Source organism: Nannobrachium achirus (genome assembly GCF_963921795.1).
Source record: "Nannobrachium achirus genome assembly, chromosome: 2".
In the NCBI taxonomy this organism is placed as follows: domain Eukaryota; kingdom Metazoa; phylum Chordata; class Actinopteri; order Myctophiformes; family Myctophidae; genus Nannobrachium; species Nannobrachium achirus.
In genome coordinates, this window is record NC_137811.1 from 1,305,047 (window position 1) to 1,322,006 (window position 16,960).

Here is a 16,960-nt window from a genome sequence, read left to right on the forward strand (position 1 = left end):
AAACCTGAGATATAACCTGTGACTCGACTTGAAAAGCGTGTGACTTTGTGACTTGACTCGACGCGACTTGACTCGACGCGACTTGACATGACAACCTTGTGACTCGACTCGACTTGACTTGACATAACCTTGTGACTCGACTTGACTTGACTTGCCCACAACAGAAAAAACTTGAGACTTGCTTGAGACTTGCGACCAAATGACTTGCTACTCGACTTGGACTCGGATCAGAGGGACTTGTACAATTGTCTGCTATCTATCTATCTATCTATCTATCTATCTATCTATCTATCTATCTATCTATCTATCTATCTATCTATCTATCTATGCCCCCCTCTATCTATCTATCTATCTATCTATCTATCTATCTATCTATCTATCTATCTGTCTGTCTGTCTGTCTGTCTGTCTGTCTGTCTGTCTGTCTGTCTGTCTGTCTGTCTGTCTATGCCCCCCTCGCTATCTATCTATCTATCTATCTATCTATCTATCTATCTATCTGTCTGTCTGTCTGTCTGTCTGTCTGTCTGTCTGTCTGTCTGTCTATGCCCCCCTCGCTATCTATCTATCTATCTATCTATCTATCTGTCTGTCTATGCCCCCCTCGCTATCTATCTATCTATCTATCTATCTATCTATCTATCTATGCCCCTATCTATCTATCTATCTATCTATCTATCTATGCCCCCCCCCTCTATCTGTCTGTCTGTCTGTCTGTCTGTCTGTCTGTCTGTCTGTCTGTCTGTCTATCTATGCCCCCCCCTCTATCTATCTATGCCCCCCCCTCGCTATCTATCTATCTATCTATCCATCTATCCATCTATCCATCTATCCATCTATCCATCTATCTATCTATCTATGCCCCCCCTCTATCTATCTATCTATCTATCTATGCAGTCCACCTGCAGTCAGTGGCCAATTTAAAGGTGATACACCATGAATTTTCACTTTTCCTATTTTAAAATCTTTTTTTTTCTTTTTTTCTATTCTCACAAAGTCCCATTTCTGACCATTGTGTCTTTCTCTGTTTTTGGGAAGGCGGAGGTTAAAAGCTTTCCACGGGTTCTTAGAACAGGCTGTCCTGATTTGCTGCCGTCGCTGACGTCAGCGACGACACTCATTGCATTTTGCCCTCCCCGCCCTTCAGGTCCAAACCAGAAGAAGCAAGCTGTCAAAATCCCATATTAAATAACCTGCCACAAATGCATGTCCAAGAAGTAAACAATCTACTAATGTCAGATTAACATACACTAGTTATATTTTCTAATTAGGTGCTTCTGAATTGTTCCATTCTGTATGGAACAATGAGCAATACGAAGAGGCTTATTATAGATCATATTTCCATTAGGATTAGCCTACAATCATGTTTCATGTTACAGTAGGTGTAATACAGTAGCCTTTAAATAATCCCCCCCCCCTTTTTTTTAAACGCTCTTCCATTTAAAGGAGTTCACCCCCAAAATGACTTTTTTTCTATTGATTACTCATGTCATGGAGAGTAGTTTTTGGTTTTTGTCACATTCCTAAGACAAAAATTTGATTCGAGTAAATTTACCCCCATTGATTCCGGATGGGGATCCGTTTTGAAACGGGTCCCCATCCGGAACGAATGGGGGTACATTTATTGTTATCACATTTTTGTCTTAGGAATGCGACAAAAAACTAAAAATATTATTGAACTCTAGTCTCCATGGCGTGACTAATCAATAGAAAAAAAGTCATTTTGGGGGTGAACTACTCCTTTAATCCTCTCGGCCCTTGATCACTGATGCTATGTTATGGGATGCATTTTATGTTTTTTATGCACTGTGTATTCTATGTATGTTTTATTGTTGTATAACCACTGCCTGTGTGCCACAAATTTCCATTTTATGCTTGATGGACAATAAGGTTTTCTTATCTTATCTAACTATTAATTTAGCGAATGTCTGTCCGTCTGACCATCTGCATGCTGACATCACTGATACTGCACGGTTTTGTCGCTATGGTAACCGTCTGTCTGCATGCTGACATCACGTCATACTCTGACGTCATACTCTGACGTCATAGTACTGACATCACAGACTGGCCTGGACACGGAATAGCATAAAGATCGTTGAGACTCCAACATTACTTCTGAGACTCCTACATTCAATCCCTTAGATACTGTGCACACCCCTGTGCACCCCCTCGCCCTCCCTTCCCCCCCTCCCAATTGGACTATAGTCTTATAAAACACTCTTTTGCCCCTTACAGCATAACAGATGTATTTTGTATTAGAGTAACGGAAGGGGGTCATGCTAAACAGACAAATCTGGTTCTTCTACCACTTTTTGTGGTCACATGTTCAGATACTGGATTCTGATTGGCTTAAAACAGTGGTAAATCAGTTAACAACCTTGAGTTGGCTCATGGACCCCGCCCACTGTTGTGTTGCAGTTGCAATAACCTTGCAAGTTACAACTGTGTTTTCTTTCATTTATATGGTAGAAGTGGTAGAAAAGCAATTTACCATTCGAGGGTTGTGGGTTGTTGGCTGATTTAGCACTGTTTCATTCACCCCTGAAACAGTGGTAAATCAGCCAACAACCCACTCCCTCTCATGGTAAATGGCTTGCATCGTGTTCATTAAATGCGTGCATGTATTCTCCACCCTGCAGTGCCAGGTCACCCGTGTCAGAGCAACAATGGAGGCTGCAGTAACCTGTGTCTGCTCTCACCTGGAGGAGGCTACAAGTGTCCTTGTCCCACCAACTCCTCCTTGGCAGCTGACAACAAACAGTGCAGGTCCAGCTGCACCGCCAGCCAGGTGATTCACCTCACCTTGTTGACATTACTCTGTCAGACTTTATGTCTTTGATACATTACTGATTCTAAAGGTAAGCCTGTGTCTCTCCCATCAGTTTGCCTGTAGGAACTACAAGTGCATTCCTCTCTCATTGAAATGTGACATGAATGATGACTGTGGGGACCGGTCAGACGAACCTGAAGACTGCAGTGAGTGGAGACAGAACACCTCAACAAACACTCATGCTTTATTATACAGTGTTTACATTGATTACAGTATTTATTACTGTGTACTCCAATGTCATTTTACACAGTTTCCCACACCTGTGTCATACAATAGCATGAACAAAACTGTCCATTCTCATGGACTTTTCTTCTCCTTAGTGTTTTAACCAGTCAATCTGAACTTAGCACATGGGCATTGACTACTGGCAGTGGTGTAAAGTAACTAAGTAGATTTACTTAAGTACTGTACTTAAGCACATCTGTCAGGTAGTTGTACTTTACTTGAGTATTTCCAATTTCCAATACTTTTACTTCTTACACACACACACACACACACACACACACACACACACACACACACACACACACACACACACACACACACACACTGTGATTGGCTGAGTGGGGCAGCAGTTAGTTTGCCTGCTTCCATCTCATCACCGCACCAGTCTCACACTCCCAGACAGACGGGGAGACGAGGAAAGCTAGGCTATGCTAACTGCTAACCAAACTCTGTGGACTGTGGAGTGTCAGAGTGAAAGCCTGGCTACGCGAGGCTAGTGGAGTGTGGATTGATGCACGCACGCACACGTGTGTGTGTGTGTGTGTGTGTGTGTGTGTGTGTGTGTGTGTGTGTGTGTGTGTGTAAGTGTGTGTGTGTGTGTGTGTGTGTGTGTGTGTGTGTGTGTGTGTGTGTGTAAAATGACAGGGAACAGCAACAGTGTGAACGTTAGCGTTTAGCTGCGGCGGCGCTAACAAACATGAAGAAGGGAAGAGGAGATGCCTAGTAACCGACCTTTGATAGGCTATCAAGTAGCCTATCAAAAGTAATTAATTAATAGTATTACCGTGATGCGCACAACGGTAAAGCATTAAAATATCATAGCCCAGGCATGATTCAAAAACGTAAAACAGTCTTATTCCACAATGCTTTAATATAAAGTTCAAATTTTTTTACATGGGTTCAGAAATGACTATTCTACATGTAAAATGTGTCTATAAAGAAATAGCTTAATTCCCTGAACTGGGTCTTTAAAGGGGCACTCCACCACTTTTCAACCTATCTTCATATAATAGGTCCTCACTAATGTTCATGATAAAATATCAAAAAAAAAATCTACTCAGTTTGGCTCTCATAGGAGAGCTGTGGGTGGGTCAAATCCTTCTACCGGTGACATCATCAATGGGAAATGCAAGCTAATAGAAACTGCAGGCTTTCTATTCCTGAAAAAGTTGCAATGTTAAAGTGGAAGCCATTGTTCTCGTGATAATAAAAATCTATTTTTTTGTCTTTTTTTGTCAAACGATGATGTCACCGGTAGAAGGATTTGACAGCTCTCCTATGAGACCTAGACTGAATAGAAAAACATTTGTGATATTTTATTATGAACATTAGTGAGGACCTATTATATGAAGACAGGTTGAAAAGTGGTTTACTACTCCTTTAAGTAAAATGTGCGAATACTTTTTCCACCACTTCGGAATCAGAATCAGTTTCATTGTCACACACTGTAGCAGCTTTAATTACAGGTGGAGACACTAACCTCTCAAGTTGTACCTCGCCCACAAGATGGGCCAATCTACACAATTGGTCAAGTTATATGTGACATCATCATCTCTATACAGTTTGAGCTGATAGTCCCTCCTGTTTGGATGAAATTGAAAATCCACCTGAAAAATGTGTTTTCTCTTTCTTGAAGAGATGGAGATTTTGTGTTGATTACTCACACTACCTTTAAGTTCTCTCTCTCTCTCTCTCTCTCTCTCTCTCTCTCTCTCTCTCTCTCTCTCTCTCTCTCCTGTAAACAACAGGTAAACCAAAGGCCACACTGAAAGCTGAGCAGACAGTCATACCAGCAGGGGGCAGTGTCACACTGACCTGCTCTGTGGAGGTTTCATCTGGATGGAAATACTGGTACCTCAACAACCAATCACTGTTCATACAGGATGATCACTCTGCTGGACCAATCAGAGTGTCAGTGGGTGGAGTCTACAGGTGCAGAGCAGGGAGAGGAGATCCAGTTTACTACACTGAATACAGTGATGCTCTCACCTTGAACACTGCTGATGGTGAGTTGTTTAATCATCTCTGTCATGCCAAAAGCCCTGGGGAAGGATTTTGCTGCTACTCCTACAGACATTGTCCACAACTGACACAAATTGGTATACATAATCTCTACGGAGTTATGTGAATAACATTTGTCATTCAGATTAAATCACTTGCGCCAGCAGAGCGTACTGCGTTCGGCGGTGTATGTGCCGAGCTCAATAGGCACCAACTATATGTACATTAGAGTTCTCAAAGTCTGCCCGAACCCGACAGGTACCCGACCCGACCCGACTTTCGGGTAGGGTAGGGCCTGAAATATATGCTAATTGGTCGGGCCGGGCGGTCGTCGGGTGGCGCTGCTGGGGGATGATTTTTTATTTTTATTTTTTTATAATAATAATAATTTTCTGTCAATCTGTCTGTGTGTATTCATTTATTAATTATGAACAGCAGACCGTGCTGTCTGTGTTGTATGGTGCTGCTCTGAGGCTCGGATTCGAACAATTGATTGGGTTTTTATAATGTTGGAGTGAGAGAGACTAGCGCGCAGCGCTGCAGAAGAGAGGGACATACACATTGGCAGAGAGGAATGTGAGAGATGATGCGCGATGTGTGGGCGTGGTGAACAACAGGTCAGTCAGAGTGTGAAGGAGTCAGAGACGGAGAGAAGATGGATGCGGAGACAATAAAGAAAAAACCTATGAAAGGCGAATTTAGTCTGTCTGAGAAGGAGGGAGGGAAGGCTAAAGCATGGCAGAGTTTCAAAGTGGTTGTAGTCTCTCAAGGCAAGGCGTTGGACTTTGTCCAGTGTTTAAAATGCAAAACGGTGCTTAACTACAACAGCAAGACGACAAGCACGTCGTCCATGAAGCGTCACATGGAGCATTCGTGTCCCGCAACACAATAGCCTGACTGCAAGCGTCAGACTCTAACACCACCACTACCAACAGGGGGTGGTGTTGTGCAGTCTGGTTTATTAACCAGGCTAGCAACACAAGGCCCTAAGCCCTCCACGTCAGGGCAGCCGTCAATGGAAGCATTTGTTGAAAAGAGTGCTGATACTGTCCCACTCAAGACCAAGCAGGCTGTGACAAAAATATGCGTCTCATTCTGTGCAAAGGACATCATGCCATTTTAGTTTGTGGAAGGAAAAGGCTTCGAGGAATTAGCCCAGGAGCTAATTAATGTCGGGGCCACGCACGGTAAAGTACCAGCCAAGTCCGTTCTTCCGTGCGCAAACACCATATGCACACACTGCAAGGCCATTGCTGAGGAAAAAAGAGGAGCCCTGTTAGACATGTCAACTGACATGTGGACAGATGATTTCCGGAAAGTTAGTTATCTAGCCATTACATGCCATTTTGTAATGGGAGAGTTCACATTGATTGCAAACAATCTGACCACGGCCATGTTCCCAGTGGATGAGAAAAAGACGGGGGACAACATCAAACGGGAGATAGATTGTCCTGGAGACAAAGTTTGGACTGGACCCAATGTCTTTGAGCCAAATTGTTTGGGTGACTGACCAGGGATCGAATATGATCAAAGCCCTTCAGACCTACACCAGGCTTGACTGCCAGGATCATGTCCTCAATACAGTGCTCAAGCATGGCCTCGACAACGATGACGCACTTGCTGAGAATGCCCCTGACATCGCCAAAACACTGGCTGCAGCAAAAGCCCTAGTGAGGTAGGTTTTGTTTACTGTTAAAATGTATATACCAAAATGATACTAAATTTGTCTATTGTACTTTTAGTCATGTCGTTTTCTGATGTTATTATATTTGTAGGCTGTGTGTGTAACACAATTACAAAGCAACTTAACATGTGCGTCATTTGCTATACAGTTAATAGTTATTTTTTCATTACACTGTCTAGGCATGTCAAGCAGTCTGGATTGGCAGCGCAGCTATCGAAGACCCTGCTGCAGGTGGCTGAGACGAGGTTCAGTTCTGTGTATTTGTCCTTGAAGTCAATTCAGGATATATACACAGAGCTACACCAGAAGCTGGAGTCTCGTGGAGAGGGGAAGAGGGTGGATAAAGTGGCCCCTGACACGCTCGCCTTTCTAGTGGCCTTCCTCAAGCCCTTTTGGGATGTGCAGCAAGAAATGGAGGGGGAAAAATATGCCACGCTGCATCTTATCATCCTGTGGGCAGAAAGGCAGAAACACTGTCAGCCAAAGTTTCAAGACGCACCAGGGCAAGCCTTTGTGCACCAGCGCTATCCGCAGTGGCTGGACAAGAAGCTGGAAATTCACGATCTCCACAAGGCTGCAACATTTCTCCACCCCAAATTCAACCAGCTCCGCATGTTTTCTATCGAGGAAAGGGCACAGGTTCACCAATACGTGAAGTCCCGTCTGGTAGCGGCTGCTGCCGCCGCCCCACCACCAGAGGAGACGGCAGAAATGGGAGAAGAGGAGGGGAGCGATGATGAAAGGAGAACCCGCCTTGATCCAGACACTGTAGATGCACTGTTGTTCCTCCACTGTGCTGATAAGTAGCCAATAGTTCTGGTCAGTGGTCAAAAAGATCGGTGTGAAATTTGTGTGTGCAATGTGCATGTTTAAAATGTAGTCTAGACTCTTGAGTGTGCTTGTAGTTGTCTTATTACATACATAGTCATAGGCTACATTTAAACAAATATATATATATTTTATTTTAGTTAGGAGTGCCATTTATAGCTTTACGTGTTACACTGGTTGTAACATGTTGTATTCATTTACATGTTGATGCCTGTTGTTGTTTAAAGTCAGAAACTCAGGTTCTGTTATTTTCTTTCATTATTTTTTTTGCTGCTATAATGTTAAATTAAGAATTCAGACTTGGTTTCCTTATTTTATTCCAGTCACTTTATTTTTTGCAGCTATAATGTTAATAATAAGAATTTAAGAATTCAGAGAAACTCGGTTTCTGTTATTTTGTTCATTACGTTAATTTCTTTATTAATATATATACATATACATTTTTACCATCTTTGTTATTTTGTTTGTTTGGTTTAGTTTATAGGCTATTGTAGGCCTATTTGAAGTTTGCAGTTTACACAATTGCCATTTCTGTTAAAGGACAACTTTAGTTTTTTACAACAAGGGTTCATATTTTAGATTGTAATTAAATAATATAAAAGATGAGTGTTACAATTATTTCATGTACTTCTTTCTATTGTTTTAGGGATTCTTATTTCAGTGGTTGGGGGCATGCGTACAAGTGGCTAAATATGTCATTTTACACAGAATAAGATAAGATACAACGCAACCTTTCATGGTTGGATGTGACTTACAGTATGGGGGCTAGAAGTGTTACTGTAAATAGCAATAAAGAAACTGCTGGCTTATTGTGTCTAAAAAGACACATTTTGCCACTTGTACGCATGCCCCCATGCGTACGCATGCCCCACATTTTTGCACGGTAAACGCGATAAAACTAGAGAACAAAGCAAATGAAAACATTTTAACACTCACTTTTTCTTTTCTCTAATTATAATTTAAAATATGAACCCTTGTTGTAAAAAAACAAAGTTGTCCTTTAAACACATATTTTTAATAAAGTTGAAGTAATGGAGTTGAAGTATCGTATTGCTGTGTAATACTTATGATGAATTAAATGGGCAATAATAATGAAATAAGAAGAACATCGAAGATTTAAAAGCCTAGTAGCATAGTTGTCTAATACTATATATAAAGTATATGCCTATGATTAACGAGTGAAGAAGAGCCGACGACGAGTCACAAGCAAGAATGATTAGAGGTAAGTGCTGTCTGCCGAGGTGTTATAGCATTGTTAGAAGAAAGATTCAAAGAATGAATAGCCTGTCTGCATTACAATAGCCTATTAGAGCATGCAGCTTATACAGCCGCGGTGCTCAGAGCAGCAACTCCACCAAGCACATATAGCAGACAGACAGGCAGCTATAAGCACGCAGCACTAGCAGCAGCTGCAGCAGGTTTCTGCTTGGTGCCTCCTCGGTCGTGCATCGATCAATAGCGAACTAGAATGTGTTTTTAACTTGTTACTTTGCACTGAGTCTGTGCTGCAGCTGATGTCACGCAACCATTGAAGGACACAATATAAATTACATTGTACAGGCACGCAGCATCACTTCCACTCTCCGCTATAATTTAAGCCACTGTCGCTACTTTAAAAAAAAAAAAAATTCGGGTACTCTAGGGTGTCGGGCTTATAGTTTACTCTAATTTGTCGGGTCGGGCGAGCGTCGGGTAGGCCCAGTGAGGGCCCAGTTAGGGCCCAGTTAGGGCCGGGCCTTAATTTTCAGGCCCGTTGAGAACTCTAATGTACATACAGTATGTCGGTGTCTGTAGTGGCGTTTCCATAAACGTATTCGAATTAGGGAAGCGCATTATCAGAAATGCGCTTTAAGACAAAGCGAATTTAGCCCGTTTCCATTAAACTGGTGAAACGCGATTCTTGGGAGATCCTGCCTGGGTCCGTCTGACCGACCTGCTGTAAACACTTCCCGCGGGCTTGCACACAGTGCACAGAGCTGGGATGGGGCTGAATTTTTCAGACCGAGAGACGTGAGGGCACTGCTGTGACTCGCTGCACACGCATCCCGACCCAGAGCCAGTCGCGACGCAACGCCGCGGAGAAAGTGCGGCCGGCGGGAGCACAGAGCAAGCGACCCCGGCCGGGGCACCCCGAGGGGCGTCCCCGAGCCGAGGCGGCCGGCCCGCCGCCCGGTTGAGTCCTCCGGGCAGACTGCATCCTGCAGCATCGCAGATGCGAGCTGCTGTGAGCTTGTACGGACACTTTTGGCCTGCGCAACATGGTGTGATGACGAAGGGTCACTCTGTATTTTTTCTTCCTTTCCTAGGCTACTCCGTGTGTAACAACCGGTTTGTTTTGTAGGCTAACGCTATGCAATGGACGTTAATTAAGCGGCGGGGGAAAGTGTTATAGGAGGACGATATGGACCAGAACGTCATATATTATTCGCATTTATTGTCTGACCCGTTTCCATTCACTTATGCGCATTTAGTTTATTCGATTAAAGTTGTACCATGTAACTTTTTTTATAAAACAAATCTTAAAATTGTCCTAACTGTTAAATCGCTAAAGTTTTAGAACACCCACTCCGTTATTTTCAGCTTCTGAAGCCTTCTCTTTATATGTTTTCTATGATCCTGGCCGTAGACCGGATTTCGCGCCAAAATGACGTAATCTGCATCATCTGTATACGTTGTGTATACGTTGCCCAATCACATCGCCGATCATGCACACATGGTACACTACCGGCCAATCACAGCGCATCTTGAAGTGGGGTCGCCATATTTGTAGTCGCCCGTGTGTCTCTTTACTCAAAAGGTAATCTCGCCTACCAGGCAGGGTGAAGTAGTCCGTTTCTCCGGAATGCCTGAACGCACAGGAACCAGGGACCCCTCTAAAGATAGCTCTCGGCGTTGTGGAGGCAGACGCGGGGGTGTGAAGGTACGAAAAACGGGCGAAAGACGCGAACGCGACCGCGGTTTGCTATAGGGCTACTGACCACTAGTTGAGCATCTTACACAGTATAGCTTTAAGCCTCAAAATCCTCCTCCTCCAAGCGGATAATCTTTTTTGCAGATAATGAAAGTTTATTCGCATTTTGAAGTGTTTCCATAAAAACATTTTGCTAATAAGCCGTTAATGCGCAAAAAGTAGCTTTATGGAAACGCTACTAATGTCTGTTTAAGCACGTTGCCCAATCAGGGACCAGCATTTCTGGCTATGTCATCATTAACAGCCAATGAGGAACCAGCATTCCTGGCATCACCAGTGGTGAGCGCGCTCTGCTTGCACACAAGTAGTCCATACTGTACATGGCCTACTTGTGCAGAAGATGCAAGTTGGCACCTCGACAGAGTGCTGTTCTAGTTTTCCATTGCAGTGGTGCCAAAAAAATCATGAATGAAGTGTTTAATCAAATATTGAACTCCCACATTAAGGAGCATCTATGCAGGTACAGGTGGCAGGAGTGATAGAGGAGGCACAGAGAAACAGATTCAGATGGCGGTCCTGATGGGAATTAGCTGAAAGAAGATTAAGGTAGCATAAAGAGGATTTCTTCGCCAGGTTATGTAGGCCTACAAATGATCCTGTGCATCATGCGGCAATGACGTCATTGTTTTTTTCTTTTTGGATACACATCTTTTTTATTTTGGTCATTGTGGGCTTACCTGAAAGGCGAGAATAGTATGTTATCGTCATTATTTATCTATCAAGTTCTCCTTAAAAATTACGTAATTTATCTATCAGTCAAGTTCTCCTCGACAGTACAAAGGCAGGCCCTTAACCAATGAGGTGCAGTCAGAAAGCGTTACAATAATATGTAATTGGAAATTGCAGGTGTGGTTGCTGTGACTATATTCTGCAGGTGGGTAACTGTCATGTGAAGTCAGACCAATCCTGGAGCTAGTATCACTCTCCCATTTAACCCATTGAATTGCAATTGTACCTTTCCCTCATTGAATTCCAATGTAAATTACACATTTACAAATAAAGTGTTGTTTTTTTCTTCAAAATTGTTAAATAAATAAATCAAAATCGCACCTGTGCGAAGTGAGCGGTGCAAAGGCGATCTCGTAAATGGTGAATATGTTGTTGTAGAATTGTCTGTGATGTTACAATGATAACACATTCATGATTGAGTATAATTGGTTTATATTGATGATGTATATGAATTAATAAACTAATAATACATTATTTTGTGATCCATACATGGAGATCCGTGCTCGTACACACAGATTGAAATGTATTATGATTATAGTGCTCACTGTGAATGGGTTTTTACCTTGAATCAATAGGCAGGTACATTTGGCTGGCATTTTGTCTAATTATGGACATAATAATAGATACAGTATGTGACATCATAGATAACATATACTATATGCAGTTATAAAGTGATAGGGCTTTTAAGCCGTGACATCATTTTGTAGGCAGAGGAGAACTCTGCCCCCAGAGCATTTTCTGTCCCTCGCTATTTCAACAGATCCGAGACAAAAATAACGACTAAAGTATAATTCTAACACTTTCCTTTCAACAACAAAGAGAAGAAAAATGTGTAAATAGTAAAAATAGTAAAAAGATTCACGGAAACTGGGGGCAGAAATTCTCCTCTGCCTACAAAATGATGTCATACTTAACAGCCCAATTGTCACTGTCTGCTTAATCTGAAGTTAATGTGAGTATTATGAGATCCTTGCAGCTGCCATTAGGGTGTTCCCTGCCAGGAACAACTCATTCTCCTTGGCGATTCCAACGCCAGGATTAGGCTATCACCAAAGTAATTCCACCGAACCAAGGCAAAGGGAAACCCTAGAATTAACACCAGCAAGATGTCTCAACCAGACCTTGTAGAGCAGTTTGCAGAGAACTTTGAAAGAGAAGTTTGGGGCCTTACCTTACAGTGAGATCGTCACTGCAAAATGGGAAACTCTGTGGGACATCATGCACCTCAAAAACCAATGACTGGTTTGAGTCCAAGTCGAGATGATTCCTGTCATTACAGTCAAGCGCACTGCCCTCACGGAATGTATGCAGTCACCAAGCAAGAGTCTCTCAGGGCTGCAAAGAGTAAGGTCCAGCAGGCTTCCAGACGCTGTGCCAATGAGCACTGGACACAGCTCAGCGAAGACATCGAAGCAGCTGCCTTATCAGGCAATATCAGGGGGATGTACGATGGCTTCAAGAAAGTGCATGGACCTGCCCAGTGCAAGACAGCTCATCTCAAATCCTCCACAGGAGAGACACTTATTACAGACGAGGGCCAGCATATGGAGAGATGGGTGGAACACTACTCTGACCTTAAAGGACAACTTTAGTTTTTTACAACAAGGGTTCATATTTTAGATTGTAATGAAAGAATATAAAAGATGAGTGTTAAATTGATTACTTCTTTCTATTGTTTTAGAGATTCTTATTTCAGTGGTTGGGGGCCTGCGTACAAGTGGCTAAATATGTCATTTTACACAGAATAAGCCCATTCCCCAGATACCAAGCAACCTTTTATGGTTGGATGTGACGCGTATGGGGGCTAGAAGTGTTACTAAATAGCAATAAAGAAACTGATGGCTTATTGTGTCTAAACAGACTTATTTAGCCACTTGTACGCATGCCCCCATGAGTATGCATGCCCCACATTTTAGCAAGGCAAACACAATAAAACAATAGAACAAAGCAAATGAAAACATTTTAACGCTCACTTTTTCTTTTCTCTAATTAATATCTAAAATATGAACCCTTGTTGTAAAAAAACAAAGTTGTCCTTTAAACATTATCGACCAGACCAAAGGCTATTGACAATTTATCGTGCACATTCATGTGCACATTTATGTGTCACCATAAATTCCATTTGGAATAGCCAAGATGCAGGAGAAACTCCTAAATTTCGCAAAATTATTGAAGTACGAATTCAGAGAACATTACAGAAAACAGGCAGGAGGTCAGACAAAGTCAGAGTGACCAACCAACCCCATATCCTGGACCTATCCTGAACTTTAAACCGGCACAAATCGAACACCAACTAGGATTTGAAATAGCAATCATAACCTGCAAGGGTAATGTAGTGTGGTCGTTGTCTCGAATCCTGGGTGGTGTTTGATTTGTGCCGGTTTAAAGTTCAGGAAAGGTCCAGCATATAGGGTTGGTCAGACTTTGCACTCTGACTTTGACTGATGTCCAACGCCAAGAGGTTCCGGGTTGCTCTGAAGATAATAGACTTTGCCTGGATTTTGGGCCACTGTTGGCTGGGTGCAACCTAGCCATAAATCATAACACATGTAGAGGTCGCTAATATTCGGACGTTACGTCTCTACAGGAGTTATAAAGGGTAGTCAGAACGCTCTTGATGGTTGAGCTCCAACGTCCATTTTCGGCTCATAACATGTACAAATCAATAAGGTGCTCACCGCATCGTCGAAACAGCTTTCTATCTACCGATGGGCTCACTCGTTGGCATGTGTTAGTCCATGTGTTTCCAATGAATTCATGTTTACTCAAACATCTCTGAAATATAGGAGCGGTTTGCACCGCTCAAAAAAAAAAAAAAAAATCCCAACAAAAGGGACATTGCACTTGCCTACCCTCAATGGCCATACATGTAATTTAGATAGCATTTTGTACATAATATCTTTAGTTTTTATGAAGTTTGTTTTTACTGAATAGGTGCGTGGTCTACCTACATTTGTATAGATTACTATTTCTTATGTATTGATGTTGATGTATTGATGTATTACCTTGCTTATTGTAAATCGCTCTGGATCCATTTGGCGTCTACCAAATGCCTAAATTGTAAATTGTAATTCATTCTTCTCCAAGCTTCTGTTCCATTTTCTCCAATAAACACTGTTATTATTCAGCAGCTCTCTGTCTGTTGGTGTTGCTCAGCGCTCAAACATTATTTTATAGATTGTAGCCGTAAAGTTTATTTAAATCAAAGTAATATAACTTTTTACAGTTTATTTCATTGTCTGTGTACAGAGTACGTTGATGTCAGGTTGGTGGGAGGAACCAGTAACTGTACTGGCACACTGGAGGTGAAACACCAGGGAGAGTGGAGAACAGCGACTGATTTTACGTCTGACTTGAACCTCTATTCATCATCTGTAGTGTGTAGACAGCTGGGCTGTGGCTCTGCTGTTGACGCAAAATGGAGTCCTGGTTCTGTACGTAAACCTGTATGGATGATTACATCTTCTTGTAATGGATCTGAGGCATCACTGAAGGAGTGTGTAACAATGCAGTCCTTTTTGTCTGGGGAGAGACTGGAGGTAACCTGTTCAGGTAACAAACAATGACTTCAACATTGACACAAATCTATACAGTCTCTTATTTAATCTATCTGTCTGTCTGTCTGTAGTTTGACAAATGTACAAACTTAGTCAAAATATTAAAGGTAACCTTTTTTAGTTTTTGGTCATAACTTACTGACTTCAACAATGACACTAAGTAAGACCTCCTTTAGTGCATTACCCTCTGTTGTTGTTCGGGGCAGATGTTCTTGGGGGATGTTAAAAGTTGACTTCTGCCTTCTTGGCATTTAGCCTGAGGCCAACTTTAACACAATCAAACTCCACTCTGGTCAGTCTGGTGAAGAACTCCTGTGCCAATAACCTTTACATTGAAAACTATAGGATGCCAGCTTAACAATGACCTGGTAACAAGCTATCCAAATTACATTTTATCCTTTGCATAAGGCCAAGTGCTATGGGCTGAGGGATCATGTTTCCATTACGACATGCTGCCACTCCGACATTGACTTCTTATTGTCGGAGTGGCGACACTTCCATGGGGGTTCTGTTTAGGGTATGTTTTCGCCTCCTTCCGTCCGTCCGTCCGTCCGTCCGTCCATAAAGTTTGTTACCAGCTAATCTCCGGAGGCGTTGGCCCGGTCGCTGCCAAACTGAGCACACACACTCCCTGGATGCCAATTCAGAACCTCTGCCCCACATTTTTCACATGGGCCTGTTCTAGCGCCACCGGGAGGCCAATTTGTGCAAAACTACCTTTTGGCCAGTACTCCTACAGATGTTGTCCAAAAATCACGCAAATCGGTAGACAGTATCTCTACAGTCATGTGATCGACATGGATCTGTCTGATTGTCCATATTCCATCCTGCTTGGCTGAGATTGGCTTTCAATGTTTGTAAGATTGGTCAGTTTTGAACAAAATGCCTCAAATCACGAACACAGCGTGCATTTTTTGTGAAATTGTGCACGCACATTCCCACTAGGCTGAGGAAACTTTTCAAATCAGCCTCATGGTGGAGACCTGTGCTCAGGAGCAGCACTGCTTCTAATTATTATATTGATTTTTTTTTTTATATACCATGAAGTTGCGGAATCTGTGCATACATAATGTAATCTGATACATAATGAAATCCATGCTAAACTCCGCCCCCTCGCATAGCCAGGCTTGCTCATCTGCCCCTCGCCTCCCAGTCTTTCTCACATAAACATTAGCATGCATGCCGTGCAAACTGAAGCTCTCCCCACATTCACGTTCGCGGAGTTTTTCTTCCTCTCTCCCACTTCCGTTTCCTCCTTATTCTTAAAGGGGCAGTACGTAAAATAGTATTGTCACACCAAAGAAATTAACAATAATTCCCACCTTCAAAATAACAATCAAAGACTTCAAATAAAGACTATATACAAACATAAGGCATATAAACCATGAACATTGAATAGAATTATTTCTCCGGGGCACTACAAATACTAAAATATCTCAAAACACAGATTGAACACAAAAAATAACTCAGGATTGTGTTGATCTTGTCCCAAACAACAATGAAATAAGATCTGGTTGTCCCAGAGGTGAACTGGCCCTTTAAAGATGTTTTAATGAGATGTTTCAGTCTCATGTGATCTATGATGTCATACATCTATGATGTCAGACATCTATGATGTCAGACATCTATGACATCAGCTTCTATGATGTCATGCATCTATGATCAGTCATCTCCATATTTAGGTAAATATGGCCATATTATGTCACGCTCCATATATTTTGGCCACATTTTGTCCAACTTAATCAACCAACCAGTTCTGTGCATTTTTTTTAATCTCATGGCAAAAGCCAGGGCTCACCCAGCATTCTGCTGTCACCCAGGCTGATGCGATTTGCCTGACATTGATCTATATGAAAAATAAATGCTCTCTCTCTCTCTCTCTCTCTCTCTCTCTCTCTCTCTCTCTCTCTCCTCTCTCTCTCAGGTGCTGGACCAGAACCAGTTCATGGTGGTTGGACAGGATGGTCCAGTTGGAGTCAGTGTTCTACTTCCTGTATCCCAGAAGGCCGTGCATCGACCAGGACACGTTCTCGTTCCTGTACTAACCCCGCCCCTTCCTCCTCCGGCCACAGCTGTTTTGGAGACACCAAAGAGACGGGACCCTGTGATCACATGACTTCCTGTTCAGGTACCACA

The 16,960-nt window shown here is 42.5% G+C and overlaps 1 protein-coding gene across 6 annotated transcripts in view; it reads left to right on the plus strand.

The window, feature by feature from the left end:
* The window catches only part of LOC308294081 (uncharacterized protein), a 54,376-nt gene that overhangs the window by 9,394 nt on the left and 28,022 nt on the right, over positions 1 to 16,960 (plus strand). For 4 of the 6 annotated variants that reach the window (XM_080736797.1, XM_080736799.1, XM_080736801.1 and 1 more), the window contains exons 1-5: positions 2,578 to 2,787; positions 2,882 to 2,975; positions 4,803 to 5,060; positions 14,517 to 14,819; positions 16,749 to 16,952. In XM_080736797.1, the coding sequence (XP_080592923.1) occupies positions 2,611 to 2,787; positions 2,882 to 2,975; positions 4,803 to 5,060; positions 14,517 to 14,819; positions 16,749 to 16,952 (1,036 nt within the window). In that variant the 5' untranslated portion in view covers positions 2,578 to 2,610. Of the gene's footprint in view, positions 1 to 715; positions 926 to 2,577; positions 2,788 to 2,881; positions 2,976 to 4,802; positions 5,061 to 14,516; positions 14,820 to 16,748; positions 16,953 to 16,960 lie in introns of those variants that run through there. The other 2 variants (XM_080736802.1, XM_080736800.1) reach the window with 2 other exon arrangements.